At 52.1% G+C, this 21,572-nt stretch overlaps 1 protein-coding gene and 1 long non-coding RNA gene across 3 annotated transcripts in view; both read left to right on the forward strand.

Annotated features, from left to right (window-relative positions):
- Positions 1-2,418, forward strand: part of LOC140393619 (uncharacterized) — an 83,641-nt gene extending 81,223 nt beyond the window's left edge. For both annotated transcript variants that reach the window (XR_011935698.1, XR_011935697.1), the window contains exon 4: positions 1,578-2,418. This is a non-coding gene — a long non-coding RNA (uncharacterized lncRNA). The remainder of the gene's footprint in view (positions 1-1,577) is intronic.
- Positions 2,419-17,098: 14,680 nt separating this feature from the next.
- Positions 17,099-21,572, forward strand: part of LOC140393621 (uncharacterized) — a 77,259-nt gene continuing 72,785 nt past the window's right edge. The window contains exon 1 of the mRNA XM_072479891.1: positions 17,099-17,457. Coding sequence (XP_072335992.1) covers positions 17,331-17,457 — 127 coding nt within the window. The 5' untranslated portion in view covers positions 17,099-17,330. The remainder of the gene's footprint in view (positions 17,458-21,572) is intronic.

The raw sequence follows: 21,572 nt of genomic DNA on the forward strand, positions 1-21,572 counted from the left end.
AGCTGCCACAATAGGCAGGGATTACTGCTCATCAATTGTTGGCCCAAAATGTTGGTGGTGATGATGATGGTTGTTGTTGAACCGTGGCAACCCTTGTGCTAATGGTACCCCCACAATGGTGGTAGGTCCGGAACTCTAGGATATTGACCCAGCATCAAAGATGCATGTCCAAGTCAGGATGGAAAATAACCTAAGTTGTGTTTCCATGGCATTTCTGTTACTGTAAATGGTGGAGGTTGCAGGGGAGAGAGATACTCTTACAGTAATCTTGGTGGTACACTTCACCCTGGAGATTAGCATACTGCAATGGGAGGTGGAGGGAATGGTTATTGAGTCTGGTGCTAATGGTGCCAATCAAATAAACTGCTCTGTCCAGGTTTTGAATTCTGTGATTCTGTTACACCAGCTTCATCCACGTGAGTGGTGAGTTTGAGAGGTCAGGAGGCAAGCCATTGCTTACAGAATATCCAATCTCGGTGTTGCCTCTGTGCAGAAGTGGTGATCCCATTAAATTGTCAGTCAGTGGTGACCCACAGGGTTATTATTTATGGTGGGAACTGCATAACAGTGAGACCATCAAAGGTGTTCGGATCCCAGACCAGAACCCCAAACAATTTATTTTTAATTTGTAAAACTGTGAGGAAAGGATACTTCGCCCAGGACTGATGATGCTGACCAATGGGTATCTTTTAAGTTAAAACAAACTTTAAACACAGAATTACCCACAATAACATAAAAAAAAAAAGCTTTACAATTAACAGATAAAAAGTTCTTAAACAAGAGGAAAATCTGAACTTCCTATCCATACCTGCTACTAACTCCAATTAAGAAACCCAATATAGGTCAAATGCCACTGATAAATAAAGTTAACAAACAGATGACTTGTTTAGATGTGTAGAGACCTTTTCAAGAGCAGATTCAATGCATACCTGCTCAACCTAACAGCATTTAGAAACACCACTGATCAACTTAAAATCGGGCGGCAGGGTAGCACAGTGGTTAGCACTGTTGCTTCATGGTGCCCGAGACCCAGATTCAATTCCCGGTTTGGGTCACTGTCTGTGCGGAGTCTGCACGTTTTCCCTGTGTCTGCGTGGGTTTCCTCCGAGAGCTCAGATTTCCTCCCACAAGACCCAAAAGATGTGCTTGTTAGGTGAATTGGACATTCTGAATTCTCCCTCAGTGTACCCTTACAGGCGCCGGAATGTGGCGACTAGAGAATTTTCGCAGTAACTTCATTGAAATGTTAATGTAAGCCTACTTGTGACACTAATAAAGATTATTATTATTACTCCTTCTGTCTAGTCAGACTCAAACCTGATGGCAAACTGCAAAACTACAAACGAACCTGGCTCCCCCAAATACTTTTTTAAAAATTTGTCAAACTGTGAGGAATGGAGACTTTGCTCCAGGAGTGATTCCGCACAAATAAGGATATGGTTTATTAGAACAAACATTATTATGAACACTGTATTAAACTACCTTAACATCACAGAAATATAGCTTCTAATTACCAGTTTAACAATACAATTAAACTCTTTAACTCGTAAGTGATATCTCCTTTATCTCCAATCAAGCAAAACTCATCACTAAGGAACCAAGGAACTGATCATCGACTTCAGGAAGCGTAGCATGACACCCACCCCCATCTGCATTAATGGCCCCGAAGTGGAGATGGTCGATAGCTTTAGGTTTCTGGGGGTCACCATCACCAACAGTCTGTCCTGGTCCACTCACGTTGATGCAACAGTCAAGAAAATTACAGAAGCTAAAGAAATTTGGCATGTCTGCATCGACTCTCACAAACTTCTACAGATGTGCGATAGACAGCATCCTATCCGGCTGCATCACAGCCTGGTATGGCAACTGCTCGACCCAAGATCGCAAGAAACTGCAGAGTGTGGTGAACTCAGCCCAATGCATCACACAAGCTTGCCGCCCTCACATTGATTCTGTCTACACCTCCCGCTGCCTCAGGAAGGCAGACATCATTGTCAGTGACCCCTCCCACCCAGGCATTGCCTTCTTCCAGACCCTTCCACAGGCAGAAGATACAGAAGTCTGAAGACCCGCACATCCAGACATAGGAACAGCTTCTTCCCCACAGCTACAAGACTCCTCAACGACTCCCCCTCAGACTGGTCTGTTCACGACGCCCTATGCTGATCTTGCTCATGTATTTGCTTTGTTTGGCCATTTGTTCCGCACTGTAACCAATCACTGTTTGTTGATGTACCATTTGTCAATTTACTCTGTCGATTATACTTTTGTCTACTATGTACGTACTGTGTACGTTCCCTCGGCCGCAGAAAAATACTTTTCACTGTCCTTCGGTACATGTGACAATAAATCAAATCAAAATCAAATCAAATCACAGGCCAAAAAACATCTTTAAATAAAGTTAGTTTATTTGCCGTTCCCTGGATTGAAAGTTCTTTGAAAGACTGCTCGAGGAGAGAGACCCTTTGGGTAAACAAGCTGCAGAACGCTGCCGGTCAGATTAATGGTGAATCTCACAGCCTTACGTAAAAGCTGTTGCTCAGCTCACAGCATCCATAAAACTAAAAAGCTATTTTGCAGGCTACAAACCTGGCTGCTCCCATTAATTACACCATCCCTGTCCCACTAACTGGGTTATGGCTACCCTACTAAGGCTAACCACAACCCCTCAATTATCTACATTACGGAGAACCTTCTTTATATCAACAACATTCCATTAGCCCTATATAGATAAACAATATACATGGTTGGAATGAATAATGATCTTGCTTTTATGACACCTTAATTGCACTTCTGCAGACTCAAAGTCGGCCTGTATGTTAAACAAGGGGATTTATAAAAATATTACTGCATCAGATATATACACACCCCAACTCAGACATTTTAAACAAATACTGCACCAGATACATACAATACAACATATATACCAGTCTCTTACATTCATCAAAACGACTCTTTAATTATAGCTTTAGGAGACGCACAGTCTGGATACCTTCACTTAGCTTCATTAATAATATTACTGCGACAAACATATACCTTAACCCAGGCTTTAAAAACATTAATTAAATAGATATAATATATATATAAAATACAATATATATACTGATTTCTTACATTCATCACAAAGGCCAAGGGGAAATAAATCATAGACTCGGCACTGTGCGGAAGCAGGCCATTCGGCCTATCAAGTCTGCACTGACCCTCTGAAAGAGCACCCTACATAAGCCAACTTCCCCATCCACCCCACTCTATCCCTGTAATCCTACCTAACATTTGGACACTAAGGGCAATTTAGAATGGCTAATCTACCTAACCCGCCCATCTTTGAACTGTGGGAAGAAACCGGAGTAACCAAAGGAAACCCACACAGACAAAGGGAGAACATGCAAACTCCTCACAGACACCCAAGGCTGGAATCTAACCCGGGTCCCTGGCACTGTGACGCGGCAGTGTTAACCCGGGTCCCTGGCACTGTGAGAGAGCAGTGTTAACCCGGGTCTTTGGCACTGTGAGGCAGCAGTGTTAACCCGGGTCCTTGGCACTGTGAGGCAGCAGTGTTAACCCGGGTCCCTGGCACAGTGAGACAGCAGTGTTAACCCGGGTCCCTGGCACTGTGAAGCAGCAGTGTTAACCCGGGACCCTGGCACTGTGAGACAGCAGTGCTAACCCGGGTCCCTGGCACTGTGAGACAGCAGTGCTAACCCGGGTCCCTGGCACTGTGAGACAGCAGTGTTAAACCGGGACCCTGGCACTGTGAGACAGCAGTGTTAAACCGGGTCCCTGGCACTGTGAGGCAGCAGTGTTAATCCGGGTCTCTGGCACTGTGAGACATCAGTGCTAACCCGGGTCCCTGGCACTGTGAGACAGCAGTGTTAACCCAGGTCCCTGGCACTGTGAGACAGCAATGTTAACCACGGTGTCTCAAATGGCTGGATTTTTCTTGTTCAAGGAGATCTCTACCTGGCTAATATGTGGTGCAGTTGTTACCTGTTACCTTTGCACCCAAACCCAGATCCTGTGTTTGTAGGAATGGAGAAGTTGTGAGTGGTGCTGAATACTGAGCCATCAGAAAATGCTCCCACTCCATGCATGGTGATGAAAAATGTTCTTTGATAAAGCACGATAATGGTTAGTGCAGGAACTAACCAGGGCATAGTGATGTTCTGAGTCTGCGTTGTGCGACCTCCAGCAACCACAACCACTTTTCTTTGTCTCAGAATTAACACCGTCCACTGAGAATTTTCCCCTTGACCCCCCCATATGGTCCCCATATTTAGCACGGAAAGCTGTATTTGTTTCTCCTTTGCAATTCAACGCGTGTGTTCATGTCTGGAATATGACAATGATGGCGAGAACATAAACGTTATGACAGAACCCTGGTGAGCAGGTGTCTGCTACTGATGACTCTTTTGATCACTTTGGGTTTTTTTGAAAATATATTTATTCAAATTTTATCAAATTTTCAACAACCCCCCCCCCTACCAACAATAAAAAAATCCAAAAACACAAGCAGAAATTATACATTGGATTTACCCCAAATACAATAACCCCCCATATAACAGTAGAAAACACAAATAGGGAAACCCCCCACCTTAACCCAAACGCCACCGCAAAAGAAACCCCCCCCTCCCTCCCCCCCTCCGCCCCTGGCTGCTGCTGTCCTCCTCCTAACGCACCGCGAGATAGTCTAGGAACGGTTGCCACCGCCTTAAAAACCCCTGCACAGATCCTCGCAAAGCAAACTTTATCCTCTCCAGCTTGATGAACCCTGCCATGTCATTGATCCAAGCTTCCACACTGGGGGGCTTCGCATCCTTCCACAGTAACAAAATCCTCCGCCGGGCTACCAGGTACGCAAAGGCCAGAATACCGGCCTCCTGCACTCCCGGGGGTAGCCCAAACTTCTCCTCCAGCGCCCCTAGGCTCGCAAACGTCCCATCGATGAACAGGTCCCCCATTCTTCTAATCCCTGCCCGATGCCAGCTCCGAAGCCCCCCATCCATCCTTCCCGGGACGAACCGATGATTCTCCCGAATCGGGGACCAAACCGAGGCCCCCACCTCGCCCCTATGTCGCCTCCACTGCCCCCAGATCTTCAGCGTCGCCGCCACCACCGGACCGTGGTGTACCTTGTCGGCGAGAGCGGCAGTGGTGCCGTCACCAGCGCCCTCAGGCTCGTGCCCACACAGGACGCCATCTCTAGCCTCTTCCACAACGCCCCCTCTCCCTCCATTACCCACTTACGGATCATCGCCACATTGGCTGCCCAATAATAGCCACATAGATTCTGCACCCCCGCTCCCCCCCCCCCCTGTCCCTGCAGCGCTCCAGAAACACACTCTTCACCCTCGGGGTCTTATTCGCCCACACAAATCCCATGATGCTCCTGCTTACCCGTTTGAAAAAGGCCTTGGGGATCAAAATGAGAAGGCACTGGAACACAAAGAGGAACCTCGGGAGGACCGTCATTTTGATCTACTGCACCCTACCCGCCAGTGAGAGTGGCAGCATATCCCATCTTTTAAAATCCCCCTCCATCTGCTCCACCAACCGCATCAAATTGAGTTTGTGCAGGGCCCCCCAACTCCTAGCTACTTGGATCCCCAGGTACCAAAAGCTCCTTTCCGCCCTCTTCAGCTGTAGCTCATCTATCCCCCTTCCCTGGTCCCCTGAATGCACCACAAAGAGCTCACTTTGAGTTTATACCCCGAATAGTCCCCAAACTCCCTCAGGATCCACATGACCTCCGCCATCACCTCCACTGGATCCGCAACATACAACAAGTCATCGGCATACAACGACACCCGGTGTTCCTCTCCCCCCCCGAACCAATCCCCTCCATTTACTGGACTCCCTCAGTGCCATGGCCAGAGGCTCAATTGCCAGTGCAACCAACAAGCGGGATGAGGGACACCCCTGCCTCATCCCCCGGTACAGCCGAAAGTACTCCAACCTCCGCCGGTTCGTAGCCACGCTCGCCACAGGGGCTCTATATAGCAGCCTGACCCAACTGATGAACCCCTCCCCAAACCCAAACCTCCACAACACTTCCCAAAGATACTCCCACTCCACTCGATCAAAGGCCTTCTCCGCATCCATAGCTGCCACTACCTCCGCTTCCCCCTCCACCGAGGGCATCATAATCACATTGAGGAGCCTCCGCACATTAGTATTTAGCTGCCTACCCAGTCTGGTCCTCATGAATCACCCCCAGGCGGCAGCGGTGCGCAGGGCCCTTCTTGGAGGTGAGTAGCGACTTTAAAACCACTTACCTTTACAGGAGCAGCCCTTTGGATTTCGGCGGCAGCGGTGCGCAGGGGCCTTCTGGGAGGTGAGTAGTGAGTTTAAAACCACTTACCTTTACAGGAGCAGCCCTTTGGATTTCGGCGGCAGCGGTGCGCAGGGGCCTTCTGGGAGGTGAGTCGTGTATTTAAAAAGCCTTGCCTTTACAGGAGCAGCCCTTTGGATTTCGGCGGCAGCGGTGCGCAGGGGCCTTCTGGGAGGTGAGTAGTGTATTTAAAAGCCTTGCCTGGTCCCGTGTCTGTTCTTCTTTTCTGTTTTATTTGTTTTTATATAAGGCGGGAACCGGAAGTTCGACCTCTGGCAAGTCTCCCCCCCCCCGCCCCCCCCAACCAATAAATTCTGGTGGAGAGGAAACCCGAGACACTACACGTGTAGTGTCTCCCACCCGCCCTCCTCCTCTAACCTAATAATAAGACCCATTGGTGTAAGGTAAGTGCCATATTATATTATTATATTATTAGCATTGTGCAGGTCAAGGATCGGAGGTGGAGGAGCAGTCTCTGTCAGCGAGAGAACCTGAGAACATCTCAGACACTCAGAAGGTAAGAAGGTAAGTAAGTGATTTTTACTTTTATACCTTTTTTCAAATTGTGTGTGTCGGGGGGAAACTGAAGTGACATCACAGAAAAGCTGTGACCCGAGTGGCTGGTTGGGATTCTAACCTAAATTTAAAAAAAAAAAAAAAAATTTGAGTATTTGGGAACTAATTAAACATAATAACTTAATTATAATTTAGAGAATATCTAAGCCAGAGATCGGAGAATATTATAGTTAGCTATCGCATTTCTATTAGAAATCTAGTGCTAGGAAACAGATAGTTGACAGTAACTTTGCAATTTTTAAACAAAGTATTTAAAAAAAAAGACAAATTTTAATTTTAATTAATTGACGCAATGTCAGTTAGAGGGGTGCTGTGCTCTGACTGTGAGATGTGGCAGGTCCGGGAGGCTTCCAGCGTCCCGGATGGCTTCATCTGCAGAAAGTGCACCCAACTGCAGCTCCTCACAGACCGCATGGTTCGGTTGGAGCAGCAATTGGATGCACTTAGGAGCATGCAGGTGGCGGAAAGCGTCATAGATCGCAGTTATGTAAATGTGGTCACACCCAAGGTGCAGGCAGAGAAATGGGTGACCACCAGAAAGGGCAGGCAGTCAGTGCAGGAATCCCCTGTGGTTGTCCCCCTCTCGAACAGATATACCCCTTTGGATACTGTCGGGGGGGATAGCCTATCAGGGGAAAACAGCAGCAGCCAGAGCAGTGGCACCACGGCTGGCTCTGATGTTCAGAAGGGAGGGTCAAAGCGCAGAAGAGTAATAGTAATAGGGGACTCTATAGTCAGGGGCACAGATAGGCGCTTCTGTGGACGTGAAAGAGACTCCAGGATGGTATGTTGCCTCCCTGGTGCCAGGGTCCAGGATGTCTCCGAACGGGTAGAGGGAATCCTGAAGGGGGAGGGCAAACAGGCAGAGGTCGTTGTATATATTGGTACTAACGACATAGGCAGGAAGGGGCATGAGGTCCTGCAGCAGGAGTTCAGGGAGCTAGGCAGAAAGTTAAAAGACAGGACCTCGAGGGTTGTAATCTCGGGATTACTCCCTGTGCCACGTGCCAGTGAGGCTAGAAATAGGAAGATAGAGCAGACGAACACGTGGCTAAACAGCTGGTGTAGGAGGGAGGGTTTCCGTTATCTGGACCACTGGGAGCTCTTCCGGGGCAGGTGTGACCTGTATAAGATGGACGGGTTGCATCTAAACCGGAGAGGCATAAATATCCTGGCCGCGAGGTTTGCTAGTGTCACACGGGAGGGTTTAAACTAGTATGGCAGGGGGGTGGGCACGGGAGCAATAGGTCAGAAGGTGAGAGCATTGAGGGAGAACTAGGGAATAGGGACAGTGTGGCTCTGAGGCAGAGCAGACGGGGAGAAGTTGCTGAACACAGCGGGTCTGGTGGCCTGAAGTGCATATGTTTTAATGCAAGGAGCATTACGGGTAAGGCAGATGAACTTAGAGCTTGGATTACTACTTGGAACTATGATGTTGTTGCCATTACAGAGACCTGGTTGAGGGAAGGGCAGGATTGGCAGCTAAACGTTCCAGGATTTAGATGTTTCAGGCGGGATAGAGGGGGATGTAAAAGGGGAGGCGGAGTTGCGCTACTTGTTCGGGAGAATATCACAGCTATACTGCGAGAGGACACCTCCGAGGGCAGTGAGGCTATATGGGTAGAAATCAGGAATAAGAAGGGTGCAGTCACAATGTTGGGGGTATACTACAGGCCTCCCAACAGCCAGCGGGAGATGGAGGAGCAGATAGGTAGACAGATTTTGGAAAAGAGTAAAAACAACAGGGTTGTGGTGATGGGAGACTTCAACTTCCCCAATATTGACTGGGACTCACTTAGTGCCAGGGGCTTAGACGGGGCGGAGTTTGTAAGGAGCATCCAGGAGGGCTTCTTAAAACAATATGTAAACAGTCCAACTAGGGAAGGGGTGGTACTGGACCTGGTATTGGGGAATGAGCCCGGCCAGGTGGTAGATGTTTCAGTAGGGGAGCATTTCGGTAACAGTGACCACAATTCAGTAAGTTTTAAAATACTGGTGGACAAGGATAAGAGTGGTCCGAGGATGAATGTGCTAAATTGGGGGAAGGCTAATTATAACAATATTAGGCGGGAACTGAAGAACATAGATTGGGGGCGGATGTTTGAGGGCAAATCAACATCTGACATGTGGGAGGCTTTCAAGTGTCAGTTGAAAGGAATACAGGACAGGCATGTTCCTGTGAGGAAGAAAGATAAATACGGCAATTTTCGGGAACCTTGGATGACGAGTGATATTGTAGGCCTCGTCAAAAAGAAAAAGGAGGCATTTGTCAGGGCTAAAAGGCTGGGAACAGATGAAGCCTGTGTGGCATATAAGGAAAGTAGGAAGGAACTTAAGCAAGGAGTCAGGAGGGCTAGAAGGGGTCATGAAAAGTCATTGGCAAATAGGGTTAAGGAAAATCCCAAGGCTTTTTACACGTACATAAAAAGCAAGAGGGTAGCCAGGGAAAGGGTTGGCCCACTGAAGGATAGGCAAGGGAATCTATGTGTGGAGCCAGAGGAAATGGGCGAGGTACTAAATGAATACTTTGCATCAGTATTCACCAAAGAGAAGGAATTGGTAGATGTTGAGTCTGGAGAAGGGGGTGTAGATAGCCTGGGTCACATTGTGATCCAAAAAGACGAGGTGTTGGGTGTCTTAAAAAATATTAAGGTAGATAAGTCCCCAGGGCCGGATGGGATCTACCCCAGAATACTGAAGGAGGCTGGAGAGGAAATTGCTGAGGCCTTGACAGAAATCTTTGGATCCTCGCTGTCTTCAGGGGATGTCCCGGAGGACTGGAGAATAGCCAATGTTGTTCCTCTGTTTAAGAAGGGTAGCAAGGATAATCCCGGGAACTACAGGCCGGTGAGCCTTACTTCAGTGGTAGGGAAATTACTGGAGAGAATTCTTCGAGACAGGATCTACTCCCATTTGGAAGCAAATGGACGTATTAGTGAGAGGCAGCACGGTTTTGTGAAGGGAAGGTCGTGTCTCACTAACTTGATAGAGTTTTTCGAGGAGGTCACTAAGATGATTGATGCAGGTAGGGCAGTAGATGTTGTCTATATGGACTTCAGTAAGGCCTTTGACAAGGTCCCTCATGGTAGACTAGTACAAAAGGTGAAGTCACACGGGATCAGGGGTGAACTGGCAAGGTGGATACAGAACTGGCTAGGCCATAGAAGGCAGAGGATAGCAATGGAGGGATGCTTTTCTAATTGGAGGGCTGTGACCAGTGGTGTTCCACAGGGATCAGTGCTGGGACCTTTGCTCTTTGTAGTATATATAAATGATTTGGAGGAAAATGTAACTGGTCTGATTAGTAAGTTTGCAGACGACACAAAGGTTGGTGGAATTGCGGATAGCGATGAGGACTGTCTGAGGATACAGCAGGATTTAGATTGTCTGGAGACTTGGGCGGAGAGATGGCAGATGGAGTTTAATCCGGACAAACGTGAGGTAATGCATTTTGGAAGGGCTAATGCAGGTAGGGAATATACAGTGAATGGTAGAACCCTCAAGAGTATTGAAAGTCAAAGAGATCTAGGAGTACAGGTCCACAGGTCATTGAAAGGGGCAACACAGGTGGAGAAGGTAGTCAAGAAGGCATACGGCATGCTTGCCTTCATTGGCCGGGGCATTGAGTATAAGAATTGGCAAGTCATGTTGCAGCTGTATAGAACCTTAGTTAGGCCACACTTGGAGTATAGTGTTCAATTCTGGTCGCCACACTACCAGAAGGATGTGGAGGCTTTAGAGAGGGTGCAGAAGAGATTTACCAGAATGTTGCCTGGTATGGAGGGCATAAGCTATGAGGAGCGATTGAATAAACTCGGTTTGTTCTCACTGGAACGAAGGAGGTTGAGGGGCGACCTGATAGAGGTATACAAAATTATGAGGGGCATAGACAAAGTGGATAGTCAGAGGCTTTTCCCCAGGGTAGAGGGGTCAATTACTAGGGGGCATAGGTTTAAGGTGAGAGGGGCAAAGTTTAGAGTAGATGTACGAGGCAAGTTTTTTTACGCAGAGGGTAGTGGGTGCCTGGAACTCACTACCGGAGGAGGTAGTGGAAGCAGGGACGATAGGGACATTTAAGGGGCATCTTGACAAATATATGAATAGGATGGGAATAGAAGGATACGGACCCAGGAAGTGTAGAAGATTGTAGTTTAGTCGGGCAGTATGGTCGGCACGGGCTTGGAGGGCCGAAGGGCCTGTTCCTGTGCTGTACATTTCTTTGTTCTTTGTTCTTTGACACAGTCCTCAATTCTCGTAGCCAGCACCTTAGCATCAACATTGAGGAGCGAGATCGGTCTATATGACCCACATTGCAATGGATCCTTGTCCCGCTTCAAAATTAAAGAAATCAGCGCCCCGGACATTGTCGGGGGCAAGGTCCCCCCTCCCTCGCCTTATTAAAAGTCCTCACTAGCAACGGGCCCAGCAGGTCCATGTATTTCCTGTAGAATTCAACCGGGAACCCATCCGGCCCCGGGGTCTTCCCCACCTGCATGCTCCCCAATCCTTTAACCAGCTCCTCCAGCCCAATCGGCGCCCCCAAACCAGCCACCTGCTGCTCCTCTACCCTCGGGAACCTCAACTGATCTAGGAATCGTCGCATCCCCTCCTCCCCGCTGGGGGCTCAGACCTGTACAGATCCCCATAGAAATCCCTAAATACCTCGTTTATTCTCACTGCACTCCGCACCATATTCCCCACTCTATCCCTAACTCCACCAATCTCCCTCGCTGCCTCCCTCTTATGAAGCTGGTGTGTCAGCATCCGACTCGTCTTCTCCCCATACTCATACGCCGCCCCTTGCGCTTTCCTCCACTGTGCCTCTGCTTCCCCCGTGGTCATCAGATCGAATTCCGTCTGGAGGTTCCGTCGCTCCCTGAGTAGCCCCTCCTCGGGGGCCTCTGCATACCTCCTGTCTACCCTTAAAATCTCCCCCACCAACCTCTCCCTCCTCTCTCTCTTCTCCCTGTGGGCCCTAATGGAGATTAGCTCTCCCCTGACCACCGCCTCCCAGACTACCCCCACCTGCACCTCCCCGTTGGCCTCCAAGTATCTTTCAATAGTGGGTAGTGGGTGCCTGGAACTCACTACCGGAGGAGGTAGTGGAAGCAGGGACGATAGGGACATTTAAGGGGCATCTTGACAAATATATGAATAGGATGGGAATAGAAGGATACGGACCCAGGAAGTGTAGAAGATTGTAGTTTAGTCGGGCAGTATGGTCGGCACGGGCTTGGAGGGCCGAAGGGCCTGTTCCTGTGCTGTACATTTCTTTGTTCTTTGTAATACACCCCCGCACCCGCCCGCACACCCCCTCATCCGCCAACAGTCCCACATTAAGACGCCACAGCGGGCGCTGGTCCCTCTCCTCCCCAACTCCAGCTCCACCCAATGCGGGGCGTGGTCCGAGATGGCTGTGGCCGAATATTCCATTCCCTCCACTTTCGGGATTAGCGCCCTACTCAAGGTGAAAAAAATCTATCCGGGAGCAGGCTTTTTGGGCGTGGGAAAAAAAGGAAAATTCCCTGGCCTGAGGCCTGACAAACCTCGATGGGTCCACTCCCCCCATCTGGTCCATAAACCCCCTGAGCACCTTGGCCACAGCCGGCCTCTTACCCGTCCTGGACCTCGAGCGATCCAGTGCTGGGTCCAGCACCGTGTTGAAGTCCCCCCCCCCCACATTATCAAGCTTCCTACCTCCAGATCCGGAATCCGACCCAACATGCATTTCATAAATCCGGCATCATCCCAATTCGGGGCATATACGTTCACCAGTACCACCCGCACCCCCTGCAACCTACCGCTCACCATCACATATCGACCTCCATTATCCAGTGCCTCGAACGACACCCGCTTCCCCACCAGTATTGCAACCCCTCTGTTCTTCGCATCCAGCCCTGAATGAAAGACCTGCCCGACCCATCCCTTTCTCAGCCTAACCTGATCTGCCACCTTCAGATGCATCTCCTGGAGCATAAAAGGACTGACGGCAGATGTGGTTAAGTGCGCGAACACCCGGGCCCTCTTCACCGGCCCGTTCAGATCCCTCACATTCCAAGTTATCAGCCGGATCAGGGGGCTACTCGCACCCCCTGCCCCCGCCCCCTCCCCCCGGCCGACTAGCCATCTCCTTTTCTAGGCTAGCCACGTGCCCACGCCTCCCGCACCCTCGCGGCGGACCCCCTCTCCAACTTTCAGCTCCCCTTTGGCCAATGCAGCAGCAACCCAGTTCCCCCCCTCCAGATCCTCATCTAACCATTTTGCTCCCCCCATGACACTCCCATAAGTCAGCTGACTCCTGCTGACCCCGGCCTCTCCCGCCATTCCATCGACCCCCCAGTGTGAGAATCCCCCCACCCCTTGGCAATCAGTGTGCACTCCTCTCCAGCACCGCCCTTCCCCCCCCGGCCCCGCCCCCATCCTTCCCTAACGCGGGAAAAAGCCCGCGCTTCCCATCTGAGCCGGACCCGCCCCCTCTGGCGCAGCTCCTGTTTTGCGGCCTTACCCAAACACCCCATACCCGGGCCTCCACCCCCCCTCTTCCTCCGCGGGGCCCTGCCCCTCCAACACCGATGCCCACACTCTCCCACAGCCCCCACATCAAATCCATTCACCCATCCCCACCCATCCCAAAAACAAAAAGAACATTTCCCAAACCAGTAAGCACCGCCCCCCCCCCCCCCCATTACAAACCCTCAGTTTGAGTCCAACTTTTCAGACTGGATAAAGTTCCATGCCTCATCAGGCGTCTCAAAATAGTGGTGCCGATCTTGGAACGTGACCCACAATCGCGCTGGCTGCAGCATCCCGAACTTCGCCTCCTTCCGATGGAGAACCGCCTTAGCCCGGTTAAAACCAGCCCTCTTCTTAGCCACCTCCGCACTCCAGTCCTAGTAGATTCGGATCTCCGTGTTCTCACCACCCTGACTTGGAAATATATCACCGTTCCTTCACTCTCGTTGGTCAAAATCCTGAAACTCCCTCCCTAACAGCACAGTGGGTGTACCTAAACCTGAGGGACTGCGGTGGTTCAAGGAGGCAATGCACCACCACCTTGTGAAGGGCAAATAGGGATGGGCAATAAATGTTGGCCGAGGCAGTGAAACCCTCACCTCAGGAAGGAAAAGTAAAAGCAAAATACTGCAGATAATGGAAATCCGAAATAAAAATGGGAAATGATGGAAAATCCCAGCAGGTGCCTGAGCCGGTGGAATGTGAAGAAGCTTCTGTAACCTGCTGCCCAGGGAGGTGGTGGAAACAGAATTAATTAAGGAAATTGGAGGGGGGATTGAGGGAGATGTTAGTGTGACTGGGCTGGGACTGGGAGCTGGAATGGGACTGGGATTGGGACTGGGATTGGCTGCATTGTCCTGTGGCAGCCCACACGGACTCGATGGGCCGAATGTCCTTCAATGAGGCCCTGACTAATGTTTAATTTGACTTTCCAATTTACGGAGCGGGTTTCAGTCCCGCTCCATTCCCAATTCCGCCCCATTCCCAATCGTGTCCCATTCCCATTCCTGCCCCATTCCCAATCTCATCCCATTCCCACTCCTGCCCCATTCCCAATGCCACCCATTCCTGCCCCAGCCCTATTCCCAATCCCGGAGAAGCAGATACAGATTACAGTCAGCTCGGTCATGGGAAAGAGACAGGGCAGAGCAGCCGAGCTAAAATAGCTAAATACATCTAAGGAAGACTAGAATTTAAAGAGTAGCCAGATTCAGCTCAGAGTCAGCTCTCACAGCTCTGTACATGGGAAAGACAGGACACAGCAACTGAGCTAACCAGCAAATACATCTAAAGAAGACCAGACTTTAAAGAAGATTGATTGTCAAATTGGGCCTGAAGGTCTCTTCAACCAACCAGAAGGATCCAGAAGCAAGATCTTTTTACCTTCCTGTAAAGACAGTGATTGCATCTTTTAAAAAGAGAAAAAATATATAATAATAAAATAACTTAAAAGTTTTAACCTGAAACAGTGGTTATTAGTCTACTTTACTTACTTCGCAATGCAGGACCCAGGATCGATGCTACTAAGTGGTAAGTAGATGAAATCTTCGGTGAAGGTATGGGTTATACCGGGGGATAACTTGAAAATATAGTTTGACCTGAATAGCACCCACTGAAGCTTGCATCGGAGTCGGGCAGTGAGAATCCCTGATCACCAGCTCAGGTGCAGAATGAGGGCTGCTGGGGCGGCACGGGTTCTTATACCCCGCCTATCATGGCGGAGCTATTATACACTCTAGCCAATAGCAAGCATACAGGTTCTACCAATGCTACTTCAGCCTCTCAGGTACCGTAATACCTATAATACTACATTCACCCCCTGTTAAAAAAAAGTCCGGCGGGGGTGGTGGCCAGAAACTACAAAACATAACAACATGGTATAATTAGTTATGGAGGTACCGTAATACCCCCGTACAGTGTTTAGTAACTATTTACAAGTCTGGGAGCTATGTACATTTGGTGTTTTATATTTACAGATTACAGTTAAAATGATGCAATCAGTCGATCGGGGGCTCTGGTCAGCCTCTGTGATCGTCGGAGCCTCGGTGGTGACTCCGGTGGGGGCTCGGGCGTCTGTGACTCCGGGAGCGTGGCTTCGATCTCCATGGCAGCTTCGTCACCCCTAGACGGCGCTGGTGGGGAAAACGGCTGACCTGGGAAGGGAGCGCCTGCGGGGGGCTTCGGTGGGTGGGGGGGCCTAGACTGGGGCCGCGGAAGGACCGATCCTCCTGTAAGGTGATGCGGTGGAGGGGAGGGTGGGGCTGGTGGCTGGAATGTGCGTGGAGTTCCGGCGGGCAGCAGGTCCCGTAGGGAGACCGTATCTTGTCGGCCGTCGGGGTACGCCACGTAGGCGTACTGGGGGTTAGCATGGAGCAGATGGACCCTCTCAACCAACGGGTCCGACTTGTGCGCCCGCACGTGTTTTTGGAGCAGGATGGGTCCGGGTGCTGCCAGCCAGGTCGGGAGCGAGGTCCCAGAGGAGGACTTCCTAGGAAAGACAAGGAGACGGGGCCCTTGGAGAAGTTTGTGGTGGCGGTCCGGATTCACCCCCGGAGACCGCGGCCACCGCTCAGGCCTGACATGCCCCCACAAAATGGCCCTTTTTGCCGCATCCCTTGCAGGTGGATGCGCGGGCCGGGCAGCGCTGGCGGGGGTGCTTGGCCTGCCCGCAAAAGTAGCAGCGGGGCCCCTCGGGGTTGCCAGGCCGCCTTGCAGCGCAGGCCTGTAGGGGAATGGGGGAAGTCTCAGGGTCGGCTGCTGCAGGGTTCCGCGCTGCCCAGGGGGCTGCCGCGAGGTCAGGAACGTAGGCGCAGGCATTCCTGGAGGCTACGTCCAGGGAGCCTTCAAGGGCCCTTGCCTCGCTGAGACCCAGGGTGTCCTTCTCTAATAGGCGCTGGCGGATTTGTGCCGAATGCATACCTGCCATGAAAGTGTCCCGGAGTAAGAGTTCCGTGTGTTCGCGGGTTGCCGCAGCTTCTTCACAGCACCAGGAGTGCGCGGTAGAATTCCTCCAACGATTCCCCAGGGGTTTGCCATCTTGTTGCAAGCAGATGCCGGGCGTAGACCTGGTTTACTGGGCGAATATAGTGTCCTTTTAGCAGCTCGATTGCTGCATCGAAGTCTTCCGCTTCCTCGATGAGGGTGTAGATCTCCGGGCTCACCCTTGAGTGCAGGACGTGCAGTTTCTGCTCTCCCGTGGTTGCATTTTCGGCCGTCTCGAGATACCCTTTAAAGCACGCTAGCCAGTGCTTAAAGATCGCTGAGTTTGCCGCGTGGGGGCTAAGTTGCAGACACTCCGGCTTGATTCGGACCTCCATCCTTTCTTCGTAAATTCGTAGCTTATTAAATTGATGCGCGATCAATGACCACTAAAACGAGGTTGTAGTCCAACTGCCGCCTTTAATAAGCTAGATGTTTCCCCCAGCAGCTCAGATACAGAATGAAGGCTGCTGGGGCGGCACAGGCTCTTATACCCCGCCTACCAGGGTGGAGCTATTATACACTCTAGCCAATAGCAAGCAGACAGGTTCTACCAATGGTACTTTAGCCTCTCAGGTACCGTAATACCGATAATACCACACGCCCCAATCCCAATCCTGCCCCAATCCCCATCCCATCCCATTCCCACTCCCGTCCCATACCCGCCACAATCCCGCCCCATTCCCAATCCCGCCCCATTCCCATTCCAGCCCCATTCCCATTGGGATTGGGATTTCTCCCGGGAATCTCGCTGGGAATTCCCAATTCTCACATTGCCGGCGGGCGGGAGTCTCGCCCCCTGCGGAATGCGGACACGGCGCCGTTACCCTGGTTACTGCGGATCGCGCGGCTGGGCGGAGACAGAGACACAGACGGTGCGGGTCCCCGTGAGGAGAGAGCGACCGGAGGCAGGGAGTGGAGGAGCCTCTCCGCCATGAGGAAGTCCCGGCCCGCGGACACCATCAGCAAAATTCTCCGCAGGAGGAGCTCCCAGTCCCTGTACCCGGCCACCCCCCCGCCAGGGAGCGGGGATCCCGCCGCCAGCGGGGAACAGCCACTGGGTAAGTGTCCGGGGCTCCGGGGTGTCTGCTGTCCAGGGGGGTCTGCTGTCTGGGGGTCCGGGGGTGTCTGCTCTCCGGGGGTGTCTGCTCTCCGGGGGTGTCTGCTCTCCGGGGGGGTCTGCTGTCCGGGGGTGTCTGCTCTCCGGGGGTGTCTGCTGGGTCAGTGCCTGCTGTCCGGGGGGGTCTGCTGTCCGGGGGTGTCTGCTCTCCGGGGGTGTCTGCTGGGTCAGTGCCTGCTGTCTGGGGGTGTCTGCTGGGTCAGTGTCTGCTGTCTGGGGGTGTCTGCTGGGTCAGTGCCTGCTGTCCGGGGGTGTCTGCTGTCCGGGGGTGTCTGCTCTCCGGGGGTGTCTGCTGGGTCAGTGCCTGCTGTCCGGGGGGGTCTGCTGTCCGGGGGGGTCTGCTGTCCGGGGGTGTCTGCTGTCCGGGGGTGTCTGCTCTCCGGGGGTGTCTGCTGGGTCAGTGCCTGCTGTCCGGGGGTGTCTGCTCTCCGGGGGTGTCTGCTCTCCGGGGGTGCCTGCTCTCCGGGGGTGTCTGCTGGGTCAGTGCCTGCTGTCCGGGGGTGTCTGCTGTCCGGGGGTGTCTGCTCTCCGGGGGTGTCTGCTGGGTCAGTGCCTGCTGTCCGGGGGGGTCTGCTGTCCGGGGGTGTCTGCTGTCCGGGGGTGTCTGCTGTCCGGGGGTGTCTGCTCTCCGGGGGTGTCTGCTGGGTCAGTGCCTGCTGTCCGGGGGTGTCTGCTGGGTCAGTGTCTGCTGTCCGGGGGTGTCTGCTCTCCGGGGGTGTCTGCTGGGTCAGTGTCTGCTGTCTGGGGGTGTCTGCTGTCTGGGGGTGTCTGCTGTCTGGGGGTGTCTGCTGTCTGGGGGTGTCTGCTGTCTGGGGGTGTCTGCTGTCTGGGGGTGTCTGCTGTCCGGGGGTGTCTGCTGGGTCAGTGTCTGCTGCTCGGGGGTGTCTGCTGGGTCAGTGTCTGCTGTCTGGGGGTGTCTGCTGGGTCAGTGTCTGCTGTCCGGGGGTGTCTGCTGGGTCAGTGTCTGCTGCTCGGGGGTGTCTGCTGGGTCAGTGTCTGCTGTCCGGGGGTGTCTGCTGGGTCAGTGCCTGCTGTCTGGGGGTGTCTGCTGGGTCAGTGTCTGCTGTCTGGGGGTGTCTGCTGGGTCAGTGTCTGCTGTCCGGGGGTGTCTGCTGTCCGGGGGTGTCTGCTGGGTCAGTGTCTGCTGCTCGGGGGTGTCTGCTGGGTCAGTGTCTGCTGTCCGGGGGTGTCTGCTGGGTCAGTGCCTGCTGTCTGGGGGTGTCTGCTGGGTCAGTGTCTGCTGTCTGGGGGTGTCTGCTGGGTCAGTGTTTACTGTCCGGGGGTGTCTGCTGTCCGGGGGTGTCTGCTGTCCGGGGGTGTCTGCTGGGACAGTGTTTACTGTCCGGGGGTGTCTGCTGTCTGGGGGTGTCTGCTGGGTCAGTGCCTGCTGTCTGGGCGTGCCTGCTGTCTGGGCGTGTCTGCTGTCCGGGGGTGTCTGCTGTCTGGGGGTGTCTGCTGGGTCAGTGCCTGCTGTCTGGGGGTGTCTGCTGTCTGTGGGTGTCTGCTGGGTAAGTGTTTACTGTCTGTGTGTCTGCTGGGACAGTGTCTCCTGCTTGGGGGTGTCTGCTGGGACAGTGTCTGCTGTCTGTGGGTGTCTGCTGGGACAGTGTTTACTGTCAGGGGGTGTCTGCTGGGACAGTGTCTGCTGGGTCAGTGTTTACGGTCCGTGGGTGTCTGCTGGGTCAGTGTTTACAGTCAGGGGGTGTCTGCTGGTACAGTGTCTCCTGTCTGGGGGTGTCTGCTGGGACAGTGTCTGCTGTCTGTGTGTCTGCTGGGATAGTGTTTACTGTCTGTGTGTCTGATGGGACTGTGTCTCCTGTCTGTGGGTGTCTGCTGGGACAGTGTCTCCTGTCGGGGGGTGTCTGCTGGGTCAGTGTTTACTGTCTGGGGGTGTCTGCTGGGTCAGTGTTAACTGTCAGGGGGTGTCTGCTGGGACAGTGTCTCCTGTCGGGGGGTGTCTGCTGGGTCAGTGTTTACTGTCTGGGGGTGTCTGCTGGGTCAGTGTTAACTGTCAGGGGGTGTCTGCTGGGACAGTGTCTCCTGTCGGGGGGTGTCTGCTGGGACAGTGTCTCCTGTCAGGGGGTGTCTGCTGGGACAGTGTTTACGGTCAGGGGGTCGGAGCTGGGTCAGTGTTTACGGTCAGGTTGTGTCTGCTGGGACAGTGTCTCCTGTCGGGGGGTGTCTGCTGGGACAGTGTTTACAGTCAGGGTGTGTCTGCTGGGACAGTGTCTCCTGTCGGGGGATGTCTGCTGGGTCAGTGTTTACTGTCAGGGGGTGTCTGCTGGGTCAGTGTTTACTGTCAGGGGGTGTCTGCTGGGTCAGTGTTTACTGTCAGGGTGTCGGAGCTGGGACAGTGTCTCCTGTCGGGGGATGTCTGCTGGGTCAGTGTTTACTGTCAGGGGGTGTCTGCTGGGACAGTGTTTACGGTCAGGGGGTCGGAGCTGGGACAGTGTTTACGGTCAGGGTGTTGGAGCTGGGACTGCACCTCGGCGAGAGAAACCAGAGCAAATTCAATTCCAGAATGTCTCAGCCTTCCCCTCATTTTCATCAGGGTGCTGGGTAGGGATTGAATTAAATGGAGGGTAAATGTGGCTTGGGGATGATCAGATGTGTGAAAAGGGAATAAGAAATTACTTGTATTTTCCAAACACTAAAACATTGTTCCAGTGAAAGATTAAAGGGAAAAGGTTCAAAATGGAATCTGTATGATGTCTTTTTAAAAATGAAATGGTTATGGCTGGAGTGGGTTTAATTCCTGGTTTCTGAGTTCAAATCCATTTACACAGTCATGTAAATCTTGTTCCCAGTGGATGTGATCCCACAGAAGAGCTGTCTATGATTTGGAACTGATTGCCCATGACGAACATATCATTTTCAGTGTTCAAAATGGATGACATCTTAATCTCAGTTTGACGCCAGATACACTGTCTCTTTTCCACATGCTGGTGAAATGCTTGTTCTGTGACACAGTGGGGCAGGAGGAGGGTGTAAAGACCAGATATCCTACCATCATATCTGATGGGGGCAGCACGGTAGCACAAGTGGCTAGCACTGTGGCTTCACAGCGCCAGGGTCCCAGGTTCGATTCCCGGCTTGGGTCACTGCCTGTGCGGAGTCTGCACATCCTCCCCGTGTCTGCGTGGGTTTCCTCCGGGTGCTCTGGTTTCCTCCCACAGTCCAAAGGTGTGCAGGTTAGGTGGATTGGCCATGATAAATGTGCAGGGTTGCAGAGATAGGGCAGTGGAGTGGGCCTAGATAGGGTGCTCTTTCTAAGGGTTGGTACAGATTCAATGGGCTGAATGGCCTCTTTCGGCACTGTAGGGATTCTATAGAGTAAAAGGTCAAAGTATTGCTAAATTCTACACACTTAAAACAGTCACTGAGTACTGCTGTCCGCACACCAGAACCATGGCATTGACAGAATGGAAAGAAGCCATTCCCCCAAAAGGCCACTGCCAGGAAAATAGTCAGAAAGTATTTCATTCAAAGTATTTCTTCCACTGTACATATGTAGGTGAAAAATAAAGCAGAACATTAAAAATACCCTGGGCGGGATTCTCCAATCCCGCAGCAGAGTGTCCAGACCATCGTAAACGCCGTTGCGTTTTACGACGGCGTGAATGGGCTGTTCCCACAACTAATTCTGGCCCCCCAGGGGGCCAGCATGGCAGAGCGGTTCGCGCCGCACCAGTTGCAGATCCAGCTGATATGATTTTTGAAGAGGTCACAAAGATGATTGCCGCAGGTAGGGCAGTGGATGTTGTCTATATGGACTTCAGTAAGGCCTTTGAAAAGGTCTCTCATGGCAGACTGGTACAGAAGGTGAAGTCGCACGGGATCAGGGGTGAGCTGGGAAGATGGATACAGAACTGGCTAGGTCATAGAAGGCAGAGAGTAGCAATGGAAGGGTGCTTTTCTGATTGGAGGGCTGTGACTAGTGGTGTTCCACAGGGATCAGTGATAGGACCTTTGCTGTTCATAGTATATATAAATGATTTGGAGGAAAATGTAACTGGTCTGATTAGTAAGTTTGCAGACGTCTCAAAGGTTGGTGGA

The sequence above is a fragment of the Scyliorhinus torazame genome, chromosome 17 (genome assembly GCF_047496885.1).
Source record: "Scyliorhinus torazame isolate Kashiwa2021f chromosome 17, sScyTor2.1, whole genome shotgun sequence".
NCBI lineage: Eukaryota > Metazoa > Chordata > Chondrichthyes > Carcharhiniformes > Scyliorhinidae > Scyliorhinus > Scyliorhinus torazame.